This window comes from Salvelinus fontinalis, chromosome 37 (genome assembly GCF_029448725.1).
Source record: "Salvelinus fontinalis isolate EN_2023a chromosome 37, ASM2944872v1, whole genome shotgun sequence".
Lineage (NCBI taxonomy): Eukaryota > Metazoa > Chordata > Actinopteri > Salmoniformes > Salmonidae > Salvelinus > Salvelinus fontinalis.
This window is the reverse complement of record NC_074701.1, coordinates 27,766,801-27,785,461: the sequence shown is the minus strand read 5'-3', so window position 1 is coordinate 27,785,461 and position 18,661 is coordinate 27,766,801. Positions and strand designations below refer to the sequence as shown.

The window sequence follows — 18,661 nt, the reverse complement described above, 5'->3', positions numbered from 1 at the left end:
CCCCAACCCCACAACGCTAGGCTACCTGCCCCAACCCCCCCAACGCTAGGCAACCTGACCACCGCTAGGCAACCTGCCCCAACCCCCCCGATGCTAAGCAACCTGCCCCAACACCCCCAATGCTAGGCAACCTGCCCCAACCCCCCCAACGCTAGGCAACCTGCCCCAACCCCCCCAACGCTAGGCAACCTGCCCCAACCCCCCCAACGCTAGGCAACCTGCCCCAACCCCCCCAACGCCAGGCAACCTGCCCCAACCCCCCCAACGCCAGGCAACCTGCCCCAACCCCCCCAACGCTAGGCAACCTGCCCCAACACCCCCAACGCTAGGCTACCTGCCCCAAACCCCACAACGTTAGGCTACCTGCCCCAACCCCCCCAACGCTAGGCTACCTGCCCCAACCCCCCAACGCTAGGCAACCTGCCCCAACCCCCCAACGTTAGGCTACCTGCCCCAACCCCCCCAACGCTAGGCTACCTGCCCCAACCCCCCAACGTTAGGTTACCTCCCCCAACCTCCCCAACGTTAGGTTACCTGCCCCAACCCTCCCAACGTTAGGTTACCTGCCCCAACGCCAACCCCACAATGCTAGGCTACCTGCCCCAACCCCCCCAATGCTAGGCAACCTGCCCCAACCCCCCAGATGCTAGGCAACCTGCCCCAACCCCCCAAACGCTAGGCAACCTGCCCCAATCCCCCCAACGCTAAGTTACCTGCCCCAATCCCCCCCAACGCTAGGTTACCTGGCCCAACCCCCCCAACAGGGTTACCTGCCCCAACACCCCCAACGCTAGGCAACCTGCCCCAACACCCCCAACGCTAGGCAACCTGCCCCAACCCCCCCAACGCTAGGCAACCTGCCCCAACCCCCCCAACGCTAGGCAACCTGCCCCAACCCCCCCAACGCTAGGCAACCTGCCCCAACCCCCCAAACGCCAGGCAACCTGCCCCAACCCCCCCAAGGCTAGGCTACCTGCCCCAACGCTAGGTTACCTGCCCCAACCCCCCCAATGCTAGGTTACCTGCCCCAAAGCTAGGTTATCTGCCCCAACCCCCCCAATGCTAGGTTACCTGCCCCAAAGCTAGGTTACCTGCCCCAACACCCCCAACGCTAGGTTACCTGCCCCAACCCCCCCAATGCTAGGTTATCTGGCCCAACTCCCCAACGCTAGGTTACCTGCCCCAACCCCCCCAACGCTAGGTTACCTGCCCCAACGCTAGGTTACCCGCCCCAACCCCCCCCCCCCCCCCAACACTAGGTTACCGGCCCAAACCCTCCCAACTCTAGGCAACCTGACCAACGCTAGGTAACCTGCCCCAACCCCCCAGATGCTAGGCAACCTGCCCCAACCCCCCAAACGCTAGGCAACCTGCCCCAACACCCCCAACGCTAGGCAACCTGCCCCAACACCCCCAATGCTAGGCAACCTGCCCCAACACCCCCAACGCTAGGCAACCTGCCCCAACCCCCCCAACGCCAGGCAACCTGCCCCAACCCCCCCAACGCTAGGCAACCTGCCCCAACACCCCCAACGCTAGGCAACCTGCCCCAACCCCCCAACGCTAGGCTACCTGCCCCAACCCCCACACGCTAGGTTACCTGCCCCAACCCCCACACACTAGGTTACCTGCCCCAACCCCCCCAACGCTAGATTACCTGCCCCAACTACCCCAATGCTAGGCAACCTGAAAAAACGCTAGGCAACCTGCCCCAAAACCCCCAACGCTAGGCAACCTGCCGCAACCTCCCCAACGCTAGGCAACCTGCCCCAACCCCCCCAACGCTAGGTTACCTGCCCCAACCCCACAACGCTAGGCTACCTGCCCCAACCCCCCCAACGCTAGGCTACCTGACCACCGCTAGGCAACCTGCCCCAACCCCCCAGATGCTAAGCAACCTGCCCCAACACCCCCAATGCTAGGCAACCTGCCCCAACCCCCCCAACGCTAGGCAACCTGCCCCAACCCCCCCAACGCTAGGCAACCTGCCCCAACCCCCCCAACGCTAGGCAACCTGCCCCAACCCCCCCAACGCCAGGCAACCTGCCCCAACCCCCCCAACGCCAGGCAACCTGCCCCAACCCCCCCAACGCTAGGCAACCTGCCCCAACACCCCCAACGCTAGGCTACCTGCCCCAAACCCCACAACGTTAGGCTACCTGCCCCAACCCCCCCAACGCTAGGCTACCTGCCCCAATCCCCCCCAACGCTAGGCAACCTGCCCCAACCCCCCAACGTTAGGCTACCTGCCCCAACCCCCCCAACGCTAGGCTACCTGCCCCAACCCCCCAACGTTAGGTTACCTCCCCCAACCTCCCCAACGTTAGGTTACCTGCCCCAACCCTCCCAACGTTAGGTTACCTGCCCCAACGCTCTTAACCTCTAGGCTACCTGCCGCAACCCCCCCAACGCTAGGTTACCTGCCCCAACCCCAACCCCACAACGCTAGGCTACCTGCCCCAACCCCCCCAATGCTAGGCAACCTGCCCCAACCCCCCAGATGCTAGGCAACCTGCCCCAACCCCCCAAACGCTAGGCAACCTGCCCCAATCCCCCCAACGCTAAGTTACCTGCCCCAATCCCCCCCAACGCTAGGTTACCTGGCCCAACCCCCCCAACAGGGTTACCTGCCCCAACACCCCCAACGCTAGGCAACCTGCCCCAACACCCCCAACGCTAGGCAACCTGCCCCAACCCCCCCAACGCTAGGCAACCTGCCCCAACCCCCCCAACGCTAGGCAACCTGCCCCAACCCCCCCAACGCTAGGCAACCTGCCCCAACCCCCCAAACGCCAGGCAACCTGCCCCAACCCCCCCAACGCCAGGCAACCTGCCCCAACCCCCCCAACGCTAGGCAACCTGCCCCAACACCCCCAACGCTAGGCAACCTGCCCCAACCCCCACAACGTTAGGCTACCTGCCCCAACCCCCCCAACGCTAGGCTACCTGCCCCAACCCCCCAACGCTAGGCAACCTGCCCCAACCCCCCCAACGCTAGGCAACCTGCCCCAACCCCCACACGCTAGGTTACCTGCCCCAACCCCCCCAACGCTAGGCAACCTGCCCCAACACCCCCAACGCTAGGCAACCTGCCCCAACACCCCCAACGCTAGGCAACCTGCCCCAACACCCCCAACGCTAGGCAACCTGCCCCAACCCCCCAACGCTAGGCTACCTGCCTCAACCCCCACAACGTTAGGCAACCTGCCCCAACCCCCCAACGTTAGGCTACCTGCCCCAACCCCCCCAACGCTAGGCTACCTGCCCCAACCCTCCAACGTTAGGTTACCTCCCCCAACCTCCCCAACGTTAGGTTACCTGCCCCAACCCCCCCAACGTTAGGTTACCTGCCCCAACGCTCTTAACCTCTAGGCTACCTGGCTAACTAGGCCATGTTCTTTTTCCTGATAGACTAGGCCCTACTTTCTTTTTAAAGTATCTGTGACCAATAGATGCATATCTGTATTCCCAGTCATGTGAAATCCATAGATTTGCTTATGAGACAGTGTGCTCTGCTGACACAATAAAACGACTTGCTGACATCTTCTGTCCTGCTGATATACCTTTCTAATACAGTTGCTGCCATATGCTTTAAGATGCTTACAGACAGTAAGCAACAAAGATGTCAATGAGTAGGGCAGCAAAACGCAAGCAGTTTTGCAAGCTCCACGGTTTGTGGTGCTTGCTCCCATGAGCGGCACCGCTAGCTCGGTGCTCGAGGCACTAAAAGATGCATGGTTGACCAATGAGCATTGTTCATCTTGTCAACCAATCAAACAATGTTTTAATGACAACATTCGAGCTGACAACAACCGGGGCCGCTGGTCTCACAGTAGGCACATTTAATCATGGTTCAATTGCCATTTAGCGTGGCCCGTCTCTACGCACTTTTATGCTGATCTACCTACCTCATTTTCTTCCTCAGCGGGGCTGGACTGGGCTGGGCATCAACACAGTGTGCCCTGGCTGTGTGGATCCCCAGCTCAGGAACCAGCTGTAGGAAGGGATGGAAGGAGAGAGGGAGGGGAGGTTCTCTGAGACTGCTGTGTTTCTGTCTCTGTCTGTCTAAGCCGCTCACTACCTCCAACTCCCCACGTTCCGCTACCAGCACCACTGAAACAGGGGTGCAATTGTGCAGCAGAGTGAGAGTGCACCTGTGTGTGTGTGTGTGTGTGTGTGTGTGTGTGTGTGTGTGTGTGTGTGTGTGTGTGTGTGTGTGTGTGTGTGTGTGTGTGTGTGTGTGTGTGTGTTGGCGAGGAAGAAGAGAAGAGCGGGAAGATGGTTGCTTGCCTGCTTAAGAACTTGGAATGCTTGAATCACAACCATTCTGAATCTGCACTCAGAGCTGGTTACCATAGCAACGACAACAGGGTTTATTCTCCCCAGCCGGGTGAATCTTCGCTGGGTGTCTCTCGTTCGCACACATGTGTGCATGCACACACTTCTGGGCATAGCACTGCGGACTTCAATCCTCTACTGTACAGTACAAACATGCTGTGAATATGAATCTGCAGAGGGGCTTAAGCTGTTCAGACAGCAGAAGAAGACACACAGAGAGGAGAGGAAAGAGGGAGAGCAGGGAAAGAGGAGGGGCAGGGAAAGAGGGGGAGAGCAGGGACAGAGGGGAAGAGCAGGGAAAGAGGGGGAGAGCAGGGAAAGAGGGGGAGAGCAGGGAAAGAGGGGGAGAGCAGGGAAAGAGGGGGAGAGCAGGGACAGAGGAAGAGCAGGGAAAGAGGGGAGAGCAGGGAAAGAGGGGGAGAGCAGGGACAGAGGGGGAGAGCAGGGAAAGAGGGGGAGAGCAGGGACAGAGGGGGAGAGCAGGGAAAGAGGGGGAGAGCAGGGAAAGAGGGGGAGAGCAGGGAAAGAGGGGGAGAGCAGGGAAAGAGGAAGAGCAGGGAAAGAGAGGGAGAGCAGGGAAAAAGGAAGAGCAGGGAAAGAGGGGAGAGCAGGGAAAGAGGAAGAGCAGGGAAAGAGGGGGAGAGCAGGGAAAGAGGGGGAAAGCAGGGAAAGAGGGGGAGAGCAGGGAAAGAGGGGGAGAGCAGGGAAAGAGGGGGAGAGCAGGGAAAGAGGGGGAGAGCAGGGAAAGAGGGGGAGAGCAGGGAAAGAGGGGGAGAGCAGGGAAAGAGGAAGAGCAGGGAAAGAGGGGGAGAGCAGGGAAAAAGGAAGAGCAGGGAAAGAGGGGAGAGCAGGGAAAGAGGGGGAGAGCAGGGAAAGAGGGGGAGAGCAGGGAAAGAGGGGGAGAGCAGGGAAAGAGGGGGAGAGGCTGCAACTCCAGAAAGCAACACAATGGAAACAAGCTGCACCACAGCAGCCTTCCTCTTTCTCACCTGAGCACCGGCTAGTTAGTTACACACCATAGTCTCACACCACTTAACACCATGCGGAGACAGATCTGTATCGTGTTAAATTAATGCAAGAAAAGATCTCCTAATGTTGAGGATTTCAAAAAATGCAGGAGTGAATGAAACCTTTAGACTGTATTGTAGGTCTGATTCAGAGTTGAGAGAAGCGTACACAACTTAAAATATTATGTAATTGAATGAGTTCAGCGCAAAGAATTCAGAATACCTCCCGGTGTGAATAGTGACATAAAACATGGTCTCTACTGTGCCTGGTTATATCAGATCTGCTAATGTAGGGAAGAATTCAATCCTGGCCCAAGGTTACTGTAATTTCCAAGAGATCATAGATTTAGTGCCGATTTGGATAAATGACAGACCTCTCATCCATGTAATCATACCTGCTGTCTCCTTCACTAGTAGCATCAGCTGACCAAATGACCCCAGGGGTCAGACTGTCAAGGACCTAGCCTGGTGGACAGAACACATGGCCATTAGTCCTGTCCTCCTTTTGTTCTCAAGAGTTATCAGTTCGATTGGTTTTAGTATGGAGCCCTGGGGCTGCAGAGGGGGCTGTTGCTACTGCTCATGCCCAAGATGGAGGCACCTCCACAAGCTCAGCCCACACTCTCCTCCCGTAGGGTCTGAAACCTGCCCTACCACTCACAAAGACAGGCATCTTCTGGCAGGTGCCAACAGTGCCCCGCCCCTCTTACAAAATCAAGCTCTGTTCTCTCTACTTTAATCTAAATGAAGCTTGAAATGTGCTGCTCTTCCATGCATGCTCAATAAGACAACCTACAGTGAGGGAAAAAAGTATTTGATCCCCTGCTGATTTTGTACGTTTGCCCACTGACAAAGAAATTATCAGTCTATAATTTTAATGGTAGGTTTATTTTGTGAGAAACAGAATAACAACAACAAAATCCAGAAAAACACATGTCAAAAATGTTATAAATTGATTTGCATTTTAATGAGGGAAATAAGTATTTGACCCCCTCTCAATCAGAAAGATTTCTGGCTCCCAGGTGTCTTTTATACAGGTAACGAGCTGAGATTAGGAGCACACTCTTAAAGGGAGTGCTCCTAATCTCAGTTTGTTACCTGTATAAAATACATCTGTCCACAGAAGCAATCAATCAGATTCCAAACTCTCCACCATGGCCAAGACCAAAGAGCTCTCCAAGGATGTCAGGGACAAGATTGTAGACCTACACAAGGCTGGAATGGGCTACAAGACTATCTCCAAGCATCTTGGTGAGAAGGTGACAACAGTTGGTGCAATTATTCGCAAATGGAAGAAGCACAAAAGAACTGTCAATCTCCCTCGGCCTGGGGCTCCATGCAAGATCTCAACTCGTGGAGTTGCAATGATCATGAGAACGGTGAGGATTAAGTCCAGAACTACACGGGAGGATCTTGTCAATGATCTGAAGGCAGCTGGGACCATAGTCACCAAGAAAACAATAGGTAACACACTACGCCGTGAAGGACTGAAATCCTGCAGCGCCCGCTAGGTCCCCCTGCTCAAGAAAGCACATATACATGCCCGTCTGAAGTTTGCCAATGAACATCTGAATGATTCAGATGACAACTGGGTGAAAGTGTTGTGGTCAGATGAGACCAAAATGGAGCTCTTTGGCATCAACTCAACTCGCCGTGTTTGGAGGAGGAGGAATGCTGCCTATGATCCCAAGAACACCATCCCCACCGTCAAACATGGAGGTGGAAACATGTACGCTTTGGGGGTATCTTTCTGCTAAGGGGACAGGACAACTTCACTACATCAAAGGGACGATGGACGGGGCCATGTACCGTCAAATCTTGGGTGAGAACCTCCTTCCCTCAGCCAGGGCATTGAAAATGGGTGATAATGGATGGATGACAATGACCCAAAACACACAGCCAAAACAACAAAGGAGTGGCTCAAGAAAAAGCACATTAAGGTCCTGGAGTGGCTTAGCCAGTCTCCAGACCTTAATCCCATAGAAAATCTGTGGAGGGAGCTGAAGGTTCGAGTTGCCAAACGCCAGCCTCGAAACCTTAATAACTTGAAGAAGATCTGCAAAGAGGAGTGGGACAAAATCCCTCCTGAGATGTGTGCAAACCTGGTGGCCAACTACAAGAAACGTCTGACTTCTGATTGCCAACAAGGGTTTTGCCACCAAGTACTAAGTCATGTTTTGCAGAGGGGTCAAATACTTATTTCCCTCATTAAAATGCAAATCAATTTGTAACATTTTTGACATGAGTTTTTCTGGATTTTGTTGTTGTTATTCTGTCTCTCACTGTTCAAATAAACCTACCATTAAAATTATAGACTGATCATTTCTTTGTCAGTGGGCAAACGTACAAAATCAGCAGGGGATCAAATACTTTTTCCCCCTCACTGTAAGTGTAAGTCTCTATGGATAAAGTGCATCTGCTGAAGTGGCTATAATGTCATGAGAACACTTACTAGATAGAAATAGTGGTGTAGCGCAAGGTTCTAGAGTAACGAACTCGGGTCATTCTTGGCTAAATTAAAACACTTCTGTACTAAAGCAGGTTATGGGGATGGATCACTTACTCTCCGTCAAAAATAGGCCTCTCTCTGTAGGGGTTTCATTTTAGCCAGCCTCTCAACTGATTATGTGAGGATCAGGATGTTGGGAAAGGGTGCAGTTTGAGTGTTAACAGAGAGTACTCCTCCCAGTTTGAGTGTTAACAGAGAGTACTCCTCCCAGTTTGAGTGTTAACAGAGAGTACTCCTCCCAGTTTGAGTGTTAACAGAGAGTACTCCTCCCAGTTTGAGTGTTAACAGAGAGTACTCCTCCCAGTTTGAGTGTTAACAGAGAGTACTCCTCCCAGTTTGAGTGTTAACAGAGAGTACTCCTCCCAGTTTGAGTGTTAACTGCTCAACGAGGGTGGTTTGTTAGGCTATATATTAGGCTATATTAAGACAGGGGCAGTACTCATGATAGATCATACAATTATAATTTCTCTGAACACGGCGAGACCATCTCTTTTTAGATGGATGAACATGATGTCACGCCCTGACCTTAGAGAGCTTTTTATGTCTCTATTTTCAGGGTGTGATTTGGGTGGGCCTTCTATGTTCTATTTTCTATGTTTTTGTATTTCTTTGTTTTAGCCGGGTATGGTTCTCAATCAGGGACAGCTGTCTATCGTTGTCTCTGATTGGGAACCATACTTAGGTAGTCCTTTCCCTCCTTTCTGTGTGGGAAGTTAACTTTGTTTGTGGCACTAATGCCCTTGTAAGCTTCACGGTTGTTTCTTTCATTTGTTGTTTTGTTGGCAACATTTTAAATAAAAAGGAAAATGTACGCTGACCACGCTGCACCTTGGTCTTCTTCCATTATCGGCCGTGGCACATGATGCCATGAGCTGTAAAATCCAACTCCACTAAGCCATAAAAATCACATTCTCTATACTTTCCTACTATCTAGAGTGGTATATATATATATACAGGGGCTGCAGAGTAGAATCTAGCTTCAATCATATCTTTATGGCCTCTGAAAAATAAACAAGCAACCCAGGACAACACTGTGAGGCCGTTGGGGATGATGCGTGTTTACCAGCTATCGGGAACAGCTCTGACATCAACTGGACATTTAGGTTTAGCATGTGAGATTAGCCTCAAGCCACAAGCAGGCCTACATTCCCTAATAAACTGGATTCACTCATGTTTCAGATGCTAGGGCCATGGAAGAAATCCCTTACGGATTACGAGGTTCCCAAATGAAATAAATGTTGTGGATTGCCGATGATGGTGATCATTCAAAGAAAGAAAAACAACCTCCATCTTGAAGCTTTCACATAACAACACATAACAACACATAACAGCACATAACAACACATAACAACACATAACAACACATCACACACATTCCTTTAAATCTTTCCATGATGAAGTCCAAGACAAAAACAACAACATCCACCTGAGGCTCTGCTCTAGCCATCTCAGCCCTCTAGCCCACAGTCTTTGTGTAAGTCTGCCAGCATTAACCGAGAGGGGAACAGTCTCCCTGAGCCTCTAAAACAAGCTCCACTACTCTGGGGCTCTGAGTAGACACATGCAGCATTAAAGCCTCATATGTGGAGGATTATTTAACGTTTGGATGATAGCAAAGAGGATCTGGGCTGTGAGTGTGCCATCCCCTCTTTAATGGCTTCTAAACTGGGCATGGGGTGGGGTCACATGATACATGAGGCTCAGTTCCCCGAGGACCAGGCCCTGTGTGTGAATGGAGCTCTGTTCCCTTTAACGCAGTGAAAACAAAACGAGCAACTGCCTTCACAACACACCCCAAAGCAAAGCAGTGCTAAAGGGCGACATAACACAGGTCCACTCTTCAATTCATATCGATACTGAAAAGTGTAGGCCTATAAGTCATGTCTGTTTTGGAGCTTGACGTGATGCTACACACATGGAAATTGTTTGGCTGGTGAGAGCTCCAAACAGCTCTGTACTGTATGCGTGCCAACCCGAGACCACCAAATTAAAAAGTGTTCTAACATTTATTTGGATTGAGTAGCCTAGAAGAGAGGCCTTAACAGGACTAATCTCAACAATACTGGCAAACCCAAAATGACTAAATATCATTACTAGGAAACTAAAAATGCAATAAATCCCAACATCCTCTCCACATTATCACTTAAAATGCAGCTTGGAATGTTTGTAAAATGACTAATTCCAGTGTGAAATAGAATTAACGAGTTAGATCTCCAAAGCGCCTTCTGGCCCACCACAGACTTGATGAATCACCAGGCAGCACTCAGTGAACTGGTGAGGATCACAGCTTCACAGTGGAATTCAGTGAACTGGTGAGGATCACAGCTTCACAGTGGAATTCAGTGAACTGGTGAGGATCACAGCTTCACAGTGGAATTCAGTGAACTGGTGAGGATCACAGCTTCACAGTGGAATCCAGTGGACTGTGAAGTACCTGTGAGCGATGCATCCAGCAATGATTACCTCATGCCCTGATCCCAATGACCAAAGCCTAGCTGAAGAAGGTATGATGTACATCTGAGTGATGAAGATCCTGAAAGAACATGACAAAGAATGAATAGCCTACTTCATAAATAAAAAGTTATGCAATTTTAAAGTGAAAATCTCATGCACTCTTAGCATAATACTACAAAGTTATACCTAGGAAAGCGTTGGCAACTTGGCTCTAATCAATCCTTCTGACAGAAACAACTCATGAGTATTGCTTCTTCCTACAAAACACCACCACAATACAGCATCGTACTGTAGTAACACCCTATCCATGCCAACAACAGAACCCCCAAAAGGCTATTACCTTCCTATATCATCGAGTGACTAGCGCCTACACATATTTAAGCAGCAGTGTGTCTAGACAGTCTATAAGTGCAATAGCAGAAACCTTGGGACACATGGTATATACATGAGAGAGCTGACACTGTAAAACATATATGAAGGGGGGGGGGGGGGGGGGGTAGTCCCAGAGGAGTGGAGGTCTCTAGCCTGACGCCGGAAGACTTTGAGATGAGTCAGCATGATCAGTAACTCAATAATGTTCCTCCTACCCTGATATTAAAGAGTGAAGCTACACTGCAGAAGTTTGACAGACAAAGCAATACCAAGCTACACTACCATGTGCTCACTATAGATACTGTGGTTAACCCCCTTTAATAGAAACTAGAGAATTGATAACATTTCTAACATGTCCATCTGGAACGTGTGAGATTCAAATGGATAAATGAAAAAGCAGGAAAAGGAACAACTGGCACCACAGCAAAGAAAACCAAATCCATTTTTCAATGTGTCAATAACCAAGCGCCCTTTTCTATACTTTGAACAGCCGCAGAGGATGTGGGTGGTGAATGATTGGAACCTGGTATGTTAATATATATAAAATATATATGAAAATGTATGCACTCACTACTGTACGTCGCTCTGGATAAGAGTGTCTGCTAAATGTAAATAATTTGGTGGGTGCTTATTTTGTCCTAATATTATTTGCATATCCTAACTCCCCCTGAGACACCCTCGGAGAGTGGAGTTACGGCCAGGGTCAGACATTATCAACAGTGACCCTGGAGCAATTAGGGATAAGTGCCTTGCTCAAGGGCACAGACAGATCTTTCACCTTGTCGGCTCTGGAATTTGATCTAGCGGCCTTTCAGTTACTGAGCCAACGCTCTAACCGATAGGCTATCTGCCTCCCATCCACTAGCCTGACTTAGATTCAACCAGGCCCACCAGTCATACAGGTTGATAACTAGCAGCACTGAAGAACCAGGGTGAACCTTAGCCAGGGCAGAGATAACAACTTAAGGCTGGATAGTAGGTAATCCAGAGCCTATGAATAAGAAGTATGTGCTGAAGGTGGCTTCAAGTCAAGACCTCACTAAGATCTTAAGGGGTCTGTTGACCGGCAATTGACCTTTAATCTGAGAGAATGTATTTGCACTCTGCTTCTAAACACATCATTCACGATCGTAAGACTGAGCTGTTCTTGTTTCAGCGGAGCAATTACTGGTGTTCCCTAATCAGCTAAAAAAGTGACAACAGAAAAAGAAAAGCAGTGTTTGCTGACAGCTGGCCCACTCTGATCTACTAGTCAAGAACGGTTGTCATTCACACCAAAGGCCAGATATCCATCCAAACTCAACCCTTGATGAAAGTGAATGAGGTAGTAATCAAGTGGATCTCAAACTGACAAGGCTCTGCTCATGTCTACTCCAACACCAAAACAACGCCACAAGAATCATTGTTGTCCACACAAAGGGAAAATGACAAGGCGCTTCCAGTTAACTGGGTAGTTAATTGTTGGGTGCTAAAGCCTCTCAACGACCATTGAGAGACTTGCTAGAAAAGGTCAGGAGGAACAGTGGGGGCTTCTAATGGACACTGGGCTGAATATATATATAATGAATCATGAGGTTAACACAAAGGCAGGGAAGGCCAGGAAAAGACTGATGACACCCACCCTAGAAGCACAACACGTTCATTGTTTCGTTGTGCTTGAGGCTACTGCTTCCAGCGACCACTCGGAGAGTTGATGTTCTTAACATTTTAGTCATTCATCAGATGCTCTTATCCAGAGTGACTTACAGTAGTGAGTGCATACATTTTTGTACTGGTCCCCCGTGGGAACCAAACCCACAACCCTGGCGTTGCAAGTGCTATGCTCTACCAACTGAGCCACACGAGACCACAAGCAGCTACTAAGGGTCTTAAGGCTCTTGGCTCTGTGACAGATCATTTTGAAAGACATTTTGAGAGGGCCTAGCAGGGCTTTCTCAAGGCTAATGACCTGTCGATAAACAATGGCCCTGTTTCAATGAGATGTTCAAGGGATGTTTATATTGGATGTTCCAAGGTAATGGACATTCTTTCTACCCAAGTAGGACTGTTAACCAAGCTTTGACCAGAGCCTTGGCCATCATCCTACTCTTCAATATGGTATTTAGCAAATATTTGTCTTACCTTTTAACTCTGGACTGGTGGAAATGAGCTCGTAAATAAGCATTTCCGTGTAAAGTCTACACCTGTTGTGTTCGGTGCATGTGATCAATAACATTTGATTTTATGATGAGCATTGGGCTTATTGGAATGAGACTGCGTAGTAAGCATTTCACTGTTAGTTCACACATGTCCTTTACGAAGCATGTGATGATTAAAATTAGATTGTATTTCAGTTGCTGCTATGAGACTTGCTGAGCTGCAGATGATTATAGGAAGATCAATGATGGAGACTTAGTCGTGGGAAATCCTCTCTTCACTGAGACTGTGATGCTTGATAACTCCCACACCTTCAACTCCAAGCATTCCAGCAGTTTATATTGTGCATGCTGGATCTCGTACTACCTGATCATCATTCAGAGTGCCAAGACACACTGAGACGACCAATTATCTCTTCCAGCAGCAACGCCTTCAGCAGAAACACCAAATTATCATGGCTGAAATTCTTTATTACCCTCTATGTGAAGTACTAAGTGTGTTCCCTCTTGACTGCGAGGTTGGCAAAAAAGCTGCTGGACAGATGTGCTGACTGCTAGATAAGCTTTCCATACTAAAGGTATCACTACAGACCCTGGTTCGATTCCAGGCTGTATCACAACCGGCTGTGATTGGGAGACCCACAGAGCTTCGCTAAATTGGCCCAGCGTCGTCCGGGTTAGGGATTGGCATGGGTAGGCCTTCACTGTAAATAAGAATTTGTTCTTAACTGACTTGCCTCTCACTCAACATCAACAAAACAAAGCAGATGATCGTGGACTTCAGGAAACATCAGAGGGAGCACCCCCCTATCCACATCGACGGGACAGCAGTGGAGAAGGTGGAAAGTTTGAAGTTCCTTGGCGTAAAAAGGTTAAATAAAAAATGGATGTAGGATCTTAAGACCAAAGCCCTTCCCCTCTGCAATCATGGCATATACCAGATCGTCAGCAGGAAGCCCCCCCTTCCCTCTGTCCATCAGATTAATTGGAAGTCTCTCATTACTTGAGCAGAATGGAAATGATTAACTGTGCTCTGAGATTACTCTCACATGCAAGAACATGATATGATCTAATGCAGTAAAAACCTCAGCTGAGCAGCAAAACAGAGACACTACCGGCAGACAGCTTTTAAAGTTACTATAGTGGGGAAGTAACTCCTAATTTTGTGTCCATTTTAATAGTGTTCGGAGCCTTCACAAAACTGAAGCCAAAATACATCCCGGATCTTCATTAGTGAAAGCGTGAGACCCACATCAGTGTGTTGAGTTTCAGCTCTAAACCTTTGACTGTCTGCATGCAGCTCCCGTCCATTTATAGAATCCTCTGTGACATCTGGATGGAGGTCCCCGTCCCACATCACACCAACCACAGACATCTTCAAATATGTGTGTTTATACTTATTTTCCAATGTGTTTATAGGGTAGTTTAAATTTAAGTGTGTGTGTGTGTGTGTGTGTGTGTGTGTGTGTGTGTGTGTGTGTGTGTGTGTGTGTGTGTGTGTGTGTGTGTGTACGTATGTACAAGGCAGTCTCCACTGAAACTTGTCTTGCTGACAAACCTCAGAGACAAATACGTCATTGATCCCAAATAGCTAGGAGACACATGGTTTCAACAGCTCAGCACAACGAACCAGACCTCAGCACCAGAGGCACTCTATCATTTTCCCATTAGAGCTTCAGGGTTCACTGTACACTCACCTGGTAATAGGACTTGATCTGTCGGATCAGGATGGAGAGGTTTTGTATGCGCAGTGTTGAGTCATTGTTCACTTTCTTGTTGGTTCTTTGAACAGTGGCTTTAGGATTTCTATGGGGAAGAAACAGATGAGAATAACAGCAGAGATTAGACAAATCCATTTGGAACTGTAAATTGTCTGTCTGTCTGTCACTCAGTCAAATGCTGCATTAGCAATACCGTGATAAGTGAGTCAGTAACCAGGTTTCCATCCAACCTTTTTTTGCAAGTATACTGAACAAAAATCGAAAATGTAACAAGCAACAATTTCAAAGATTCTACTGAGTTACTGTTCATATAAGGAAATCAGTCAATTAGAATAAATTAATTAGGTTCTAATCTATGGATTTCACATGACTGGGAATACAGATATGCATCTGTTGGTCACAAATACCTTAAAAGGAAGGTGGGGGCGCGGATCAGAAAACCAGTCAGTATCTGGTGTGAGCACCATTTGCTAGTGCCCAATGGGTGACATGTCCAGTGAGTATTCAGGCCATAGAAGAACTGGGACATTTTCAGTTTCCAGGAATTGTGTACAGATCCTTGCGACATGTGGCCATGCATTATCATGCTGAAATATGAGGCGATGGTCGTGGATGAATGGCACGGCAATGGGCCTCAGGATCTCGCCACGCTATCTCTGTGCATTCAAATTGCCATCGATAAAATGCAATTGGTATTTCTTGTTTGTAGCTTATGCCTGCCCATAACATAACCCCACTGCCACCATTGGGCACTCTGTTCACAACATTGACATCAGCAAACCGCTCGCCCACACAACGCCATACACGTGGTCTGCAGTTGTGAAGCCAGTTGGACGTACTGCCAAATTCTCTAAAATGACGTTGGAGGCGGCTTATGGTAGAGAAATTAACATTAAATTATCTGGCAACAGCTCTGGTGGACATTTCTGCAGTCAGCATGCCAATTTCATGCACCCTCAAAACTTGAGACATCTGTAGAATTGTGTTGTGTGACAAAACTGCATATTTTAGAGTAGCCTTTGTCCCCAGCACAAGGTCCACGTGTGTACTGATCATGCTTTTTAATCAGTTTCTTAATATTCAATGGATTATCTTGGCAAATGAGAAATGCTCACTAACAGGGGTGTAAATAAATTTGTGCACAACTTTTGAAATAAGCTTTTTGTGCGTATGCAACATTTCTGGGATTTTTACATGTTGCGTTCATATTTTTTGTTCATTGTACATGTCGGATAAAAAAAATGTCATGACAGGCCTCATGGAAACGGAACATTTTTCGGTAAATTTTACAAATGTTGACAATGTGGGATCATTATGTGTCGGTAAAAGGAATTATGCAATAAACTTTTTTTTCTTTCTTTTTTTTAATCGGTGGAAGAAAGGCTTTTATGAGTAAATATTGATATAATAACCATCATACCGAAGTAAACTTGGAGTCGCGCGATGACGTGTCGTCCTCCCACTACGACTCAGTTTATTAGGCTACCGATTAAATAAATGATGATGAACTTCACAGGGTGGGAAAAGTGCAAGTTGATGAGCTCGATGCTCGTTTCCAATAACCATTGAGGGTCTTATTCTGGTTACATGATAAATCGATGCTTGGCTGCCGTTTATTTATTTATTTTTAATCACTCTTTTGTCCATAATAATTTCATCATGTAGGTTTTACATGCACTTCAGCCAGCTAGACCGCACATGCAAATACCAGAGCGGGCACACTCACTATATAATGCCTTCTTTTTTTTTACCACAACATTTATTTTTATGTGCCCTACGTTATCACACAAGCCAATTTAATGGAAACATCTCTGTTGGGAAAATGTGCATATGGTTTTTATGCAGATTTGAGAATGTTCACATGAAAATGTGTTGCCAATTGGATGGAAACCTAGCTAGTGTTTTAACATTGACATTTCTCATGGTTAGGTTGAGGACCCCAGTACTGACAGAGCTAGGTCTTAACTGTGTTGTTCGTCTGTGACAGTTTTCCGCAAAAACAACTTCACTTATTACTTTGAGTCAAGTGTGAGACTCAGAGGGATTCAGCGTTCTAGTTCAGTCAAGGAGCACTATTGGGATGTGTTCCCCTAAGGGCTAGCAGTGTGACGCTGATGTTATCAGGAGTGTCAACCAGCGTTAACAACAGACATTCTAAACACACTGGCACGTTTCACACCCACAATAAGATACTGATCTTTCATAGTGAATAACTCAACTCAGCTTCATCATAATTAGGGTATCAAAATCCCTCGGAGTGAAGTTAACAGTAACACCTTTACTTAGTTGGTTTCCAATATACTAAGCTTTTACATGGGTATGGTTCTGATACTGTCCTCAACGCACATGGCCCCCCAAAAAAATGCCACACACTTCAGGACAGTCCGTTTTTTCTTTGCTTCTTGAATGTGTGAGGAATGCATTACATTTAAAGGGTAGGAAGCATAAGTTTTTACTCTCCAAAGTAACAGTGTGGTCAAAGACTTAGTAATTTAGTTGTAGTCACGATCTGCTTACCTATAACTACAAACATATTTATGTTTTAGCGTTTATACATATTTATTAACTTATTTCCGGGTATCTTGTAAACTACCCACAATGCACTATTTCTCAACGTTATATAGAGAACCGGTGCTACCTAGCTAGTTCCAGCTGGCTAACGTTAGATAATAGCCATGCTAGCATGTAATTACATTCCAAACCAAGGGTTGGCACTAGTGAACTACTATGCACATCCACAAAGAAGAAACCACATAAATGAATGCGAAAAACTGCATCTCCTCTTCTCCTGTACATTTGGTAGTGGTAGTCAAGTGATCGTTGTAGTAGTTTTCCGTTATCATTCGTAGCTAGTGCAGTAATACTCACAAGGACAGGGTTACGACTCACTTGTGCCCAAAAAACGAGAAGCTAGCTTTGAAGTGGAACCGGTTTGTCTGGTTGGAGCGAGTAGACTAAGGGAACCGTGTGCACGTTTACTGTATGCAGTGCTTATTTCACCCCGGAGGACTTTGATGGCTTAATATAACCAGTGGAAGGCAGGATTCGGGAATGAGAATAGGTGATATGCCAAGCGTGAATGTGAAGCCTTTCTATCGACCTACCGGCACATTGCGAGTATGGATATAAACCGGGTAAATTCAATGTGGATTTACCTCACTATATCGCTATTGGATTAGCCGAATCTCCCTCGGCCGGTGAAATGGCCTCTCCCTCTGAAGGCCTCTCCTTTGCTCTTCTTTGGTAGCTAACTCAGCCGTCAATCGGTAAGTCTCTGCTCTCTCTACTTGTTGTTTTCTGTGGGTTCCTGCCTGTGCTAGACTAGTTGTTCTCTGGCTTACTACTTAGCTATGTCGACCATGGTGGTGCGCTAGCTAGGCTAGTTAGCTGGCTAGGCTAGCTAAAATAACTAACTTTAGCTGGCTGGCTTACTGGCTAAGATAACTGTTAGATGGCATTATGTATTTCCAAAACACTGGTTTACTATAATGTGCCTGTACGCTAGGTGTTGATAGCAACTGGCTGACTCACGCAGTGCTAATGTAATGTTAGCAGGCTAGCAGGGCTAACGTTAGCAGGCTGGTTGGTTAGCAACCTTGCAAGCAGATTTGTAACAAATTCATAACGTATTTGCTTGTTAATTGCCTGAAATTACATTGAAACTAGTAGTCATGTTATATGTTTGATGTTATTTTTGTTGGGAGTTGAAATTCTAGGGAATAGGCTGGCTTGCCAGGTCTTCCATAAAACATTTTCCGACATGGCTTTGGTATTGTTCGGAATTCTGATAGTTTTTTTTATAATAACATGAAAAATAGAGGCGTAACTTCGCATTGGGACTTTTGATGCATATACTAATGCAAATCCATAAGTTACATGTGGTAACATTTATGTTACCTACACTTTAAATAAATCAACAGCTTAGTAATCAATCATACATTCTAAATAATTTTGTGACATTGTTTTTAAAACTACTAGATAACACAATTTGAGGTATTCATTGTGTAGCTACACTATATATACACACAAAGGTATGTGGAAACCATTTCAAATTAGTGGATTCGGCTATTTCAGCCACACCTGTTGCTGACAGATGTATAACATTGAGCACACCGCCATGCAATC

General features: G+C 47.7%; 1 protein-coding gene across 5 annotated transcripts in view; it reads right to left on the bottom strand.

Annotated features, from left to right (window-relative positions):
- Positions 1-18,661, bottom strand: part of LOC129836453 (girdin-like) — a 95,734-nt gene that overhangs the window by 64,418 nt on the left and 12,655 nt on the right. For all 5 annotated transcript variants that reach the window (XM_055902637.1, XM_055902638.1, XM_055902640.1 and 2 more), the window contains exon 3: positions 14,513-14,621. In XM_055902637.1, coding sequence (XP_055758612.1) covers positions 14,513-14,621 — 109 coding nt within the window. The remainder of the gene's footprint in view (positions 1-14,512; positions 14,622-18,661) is intronic.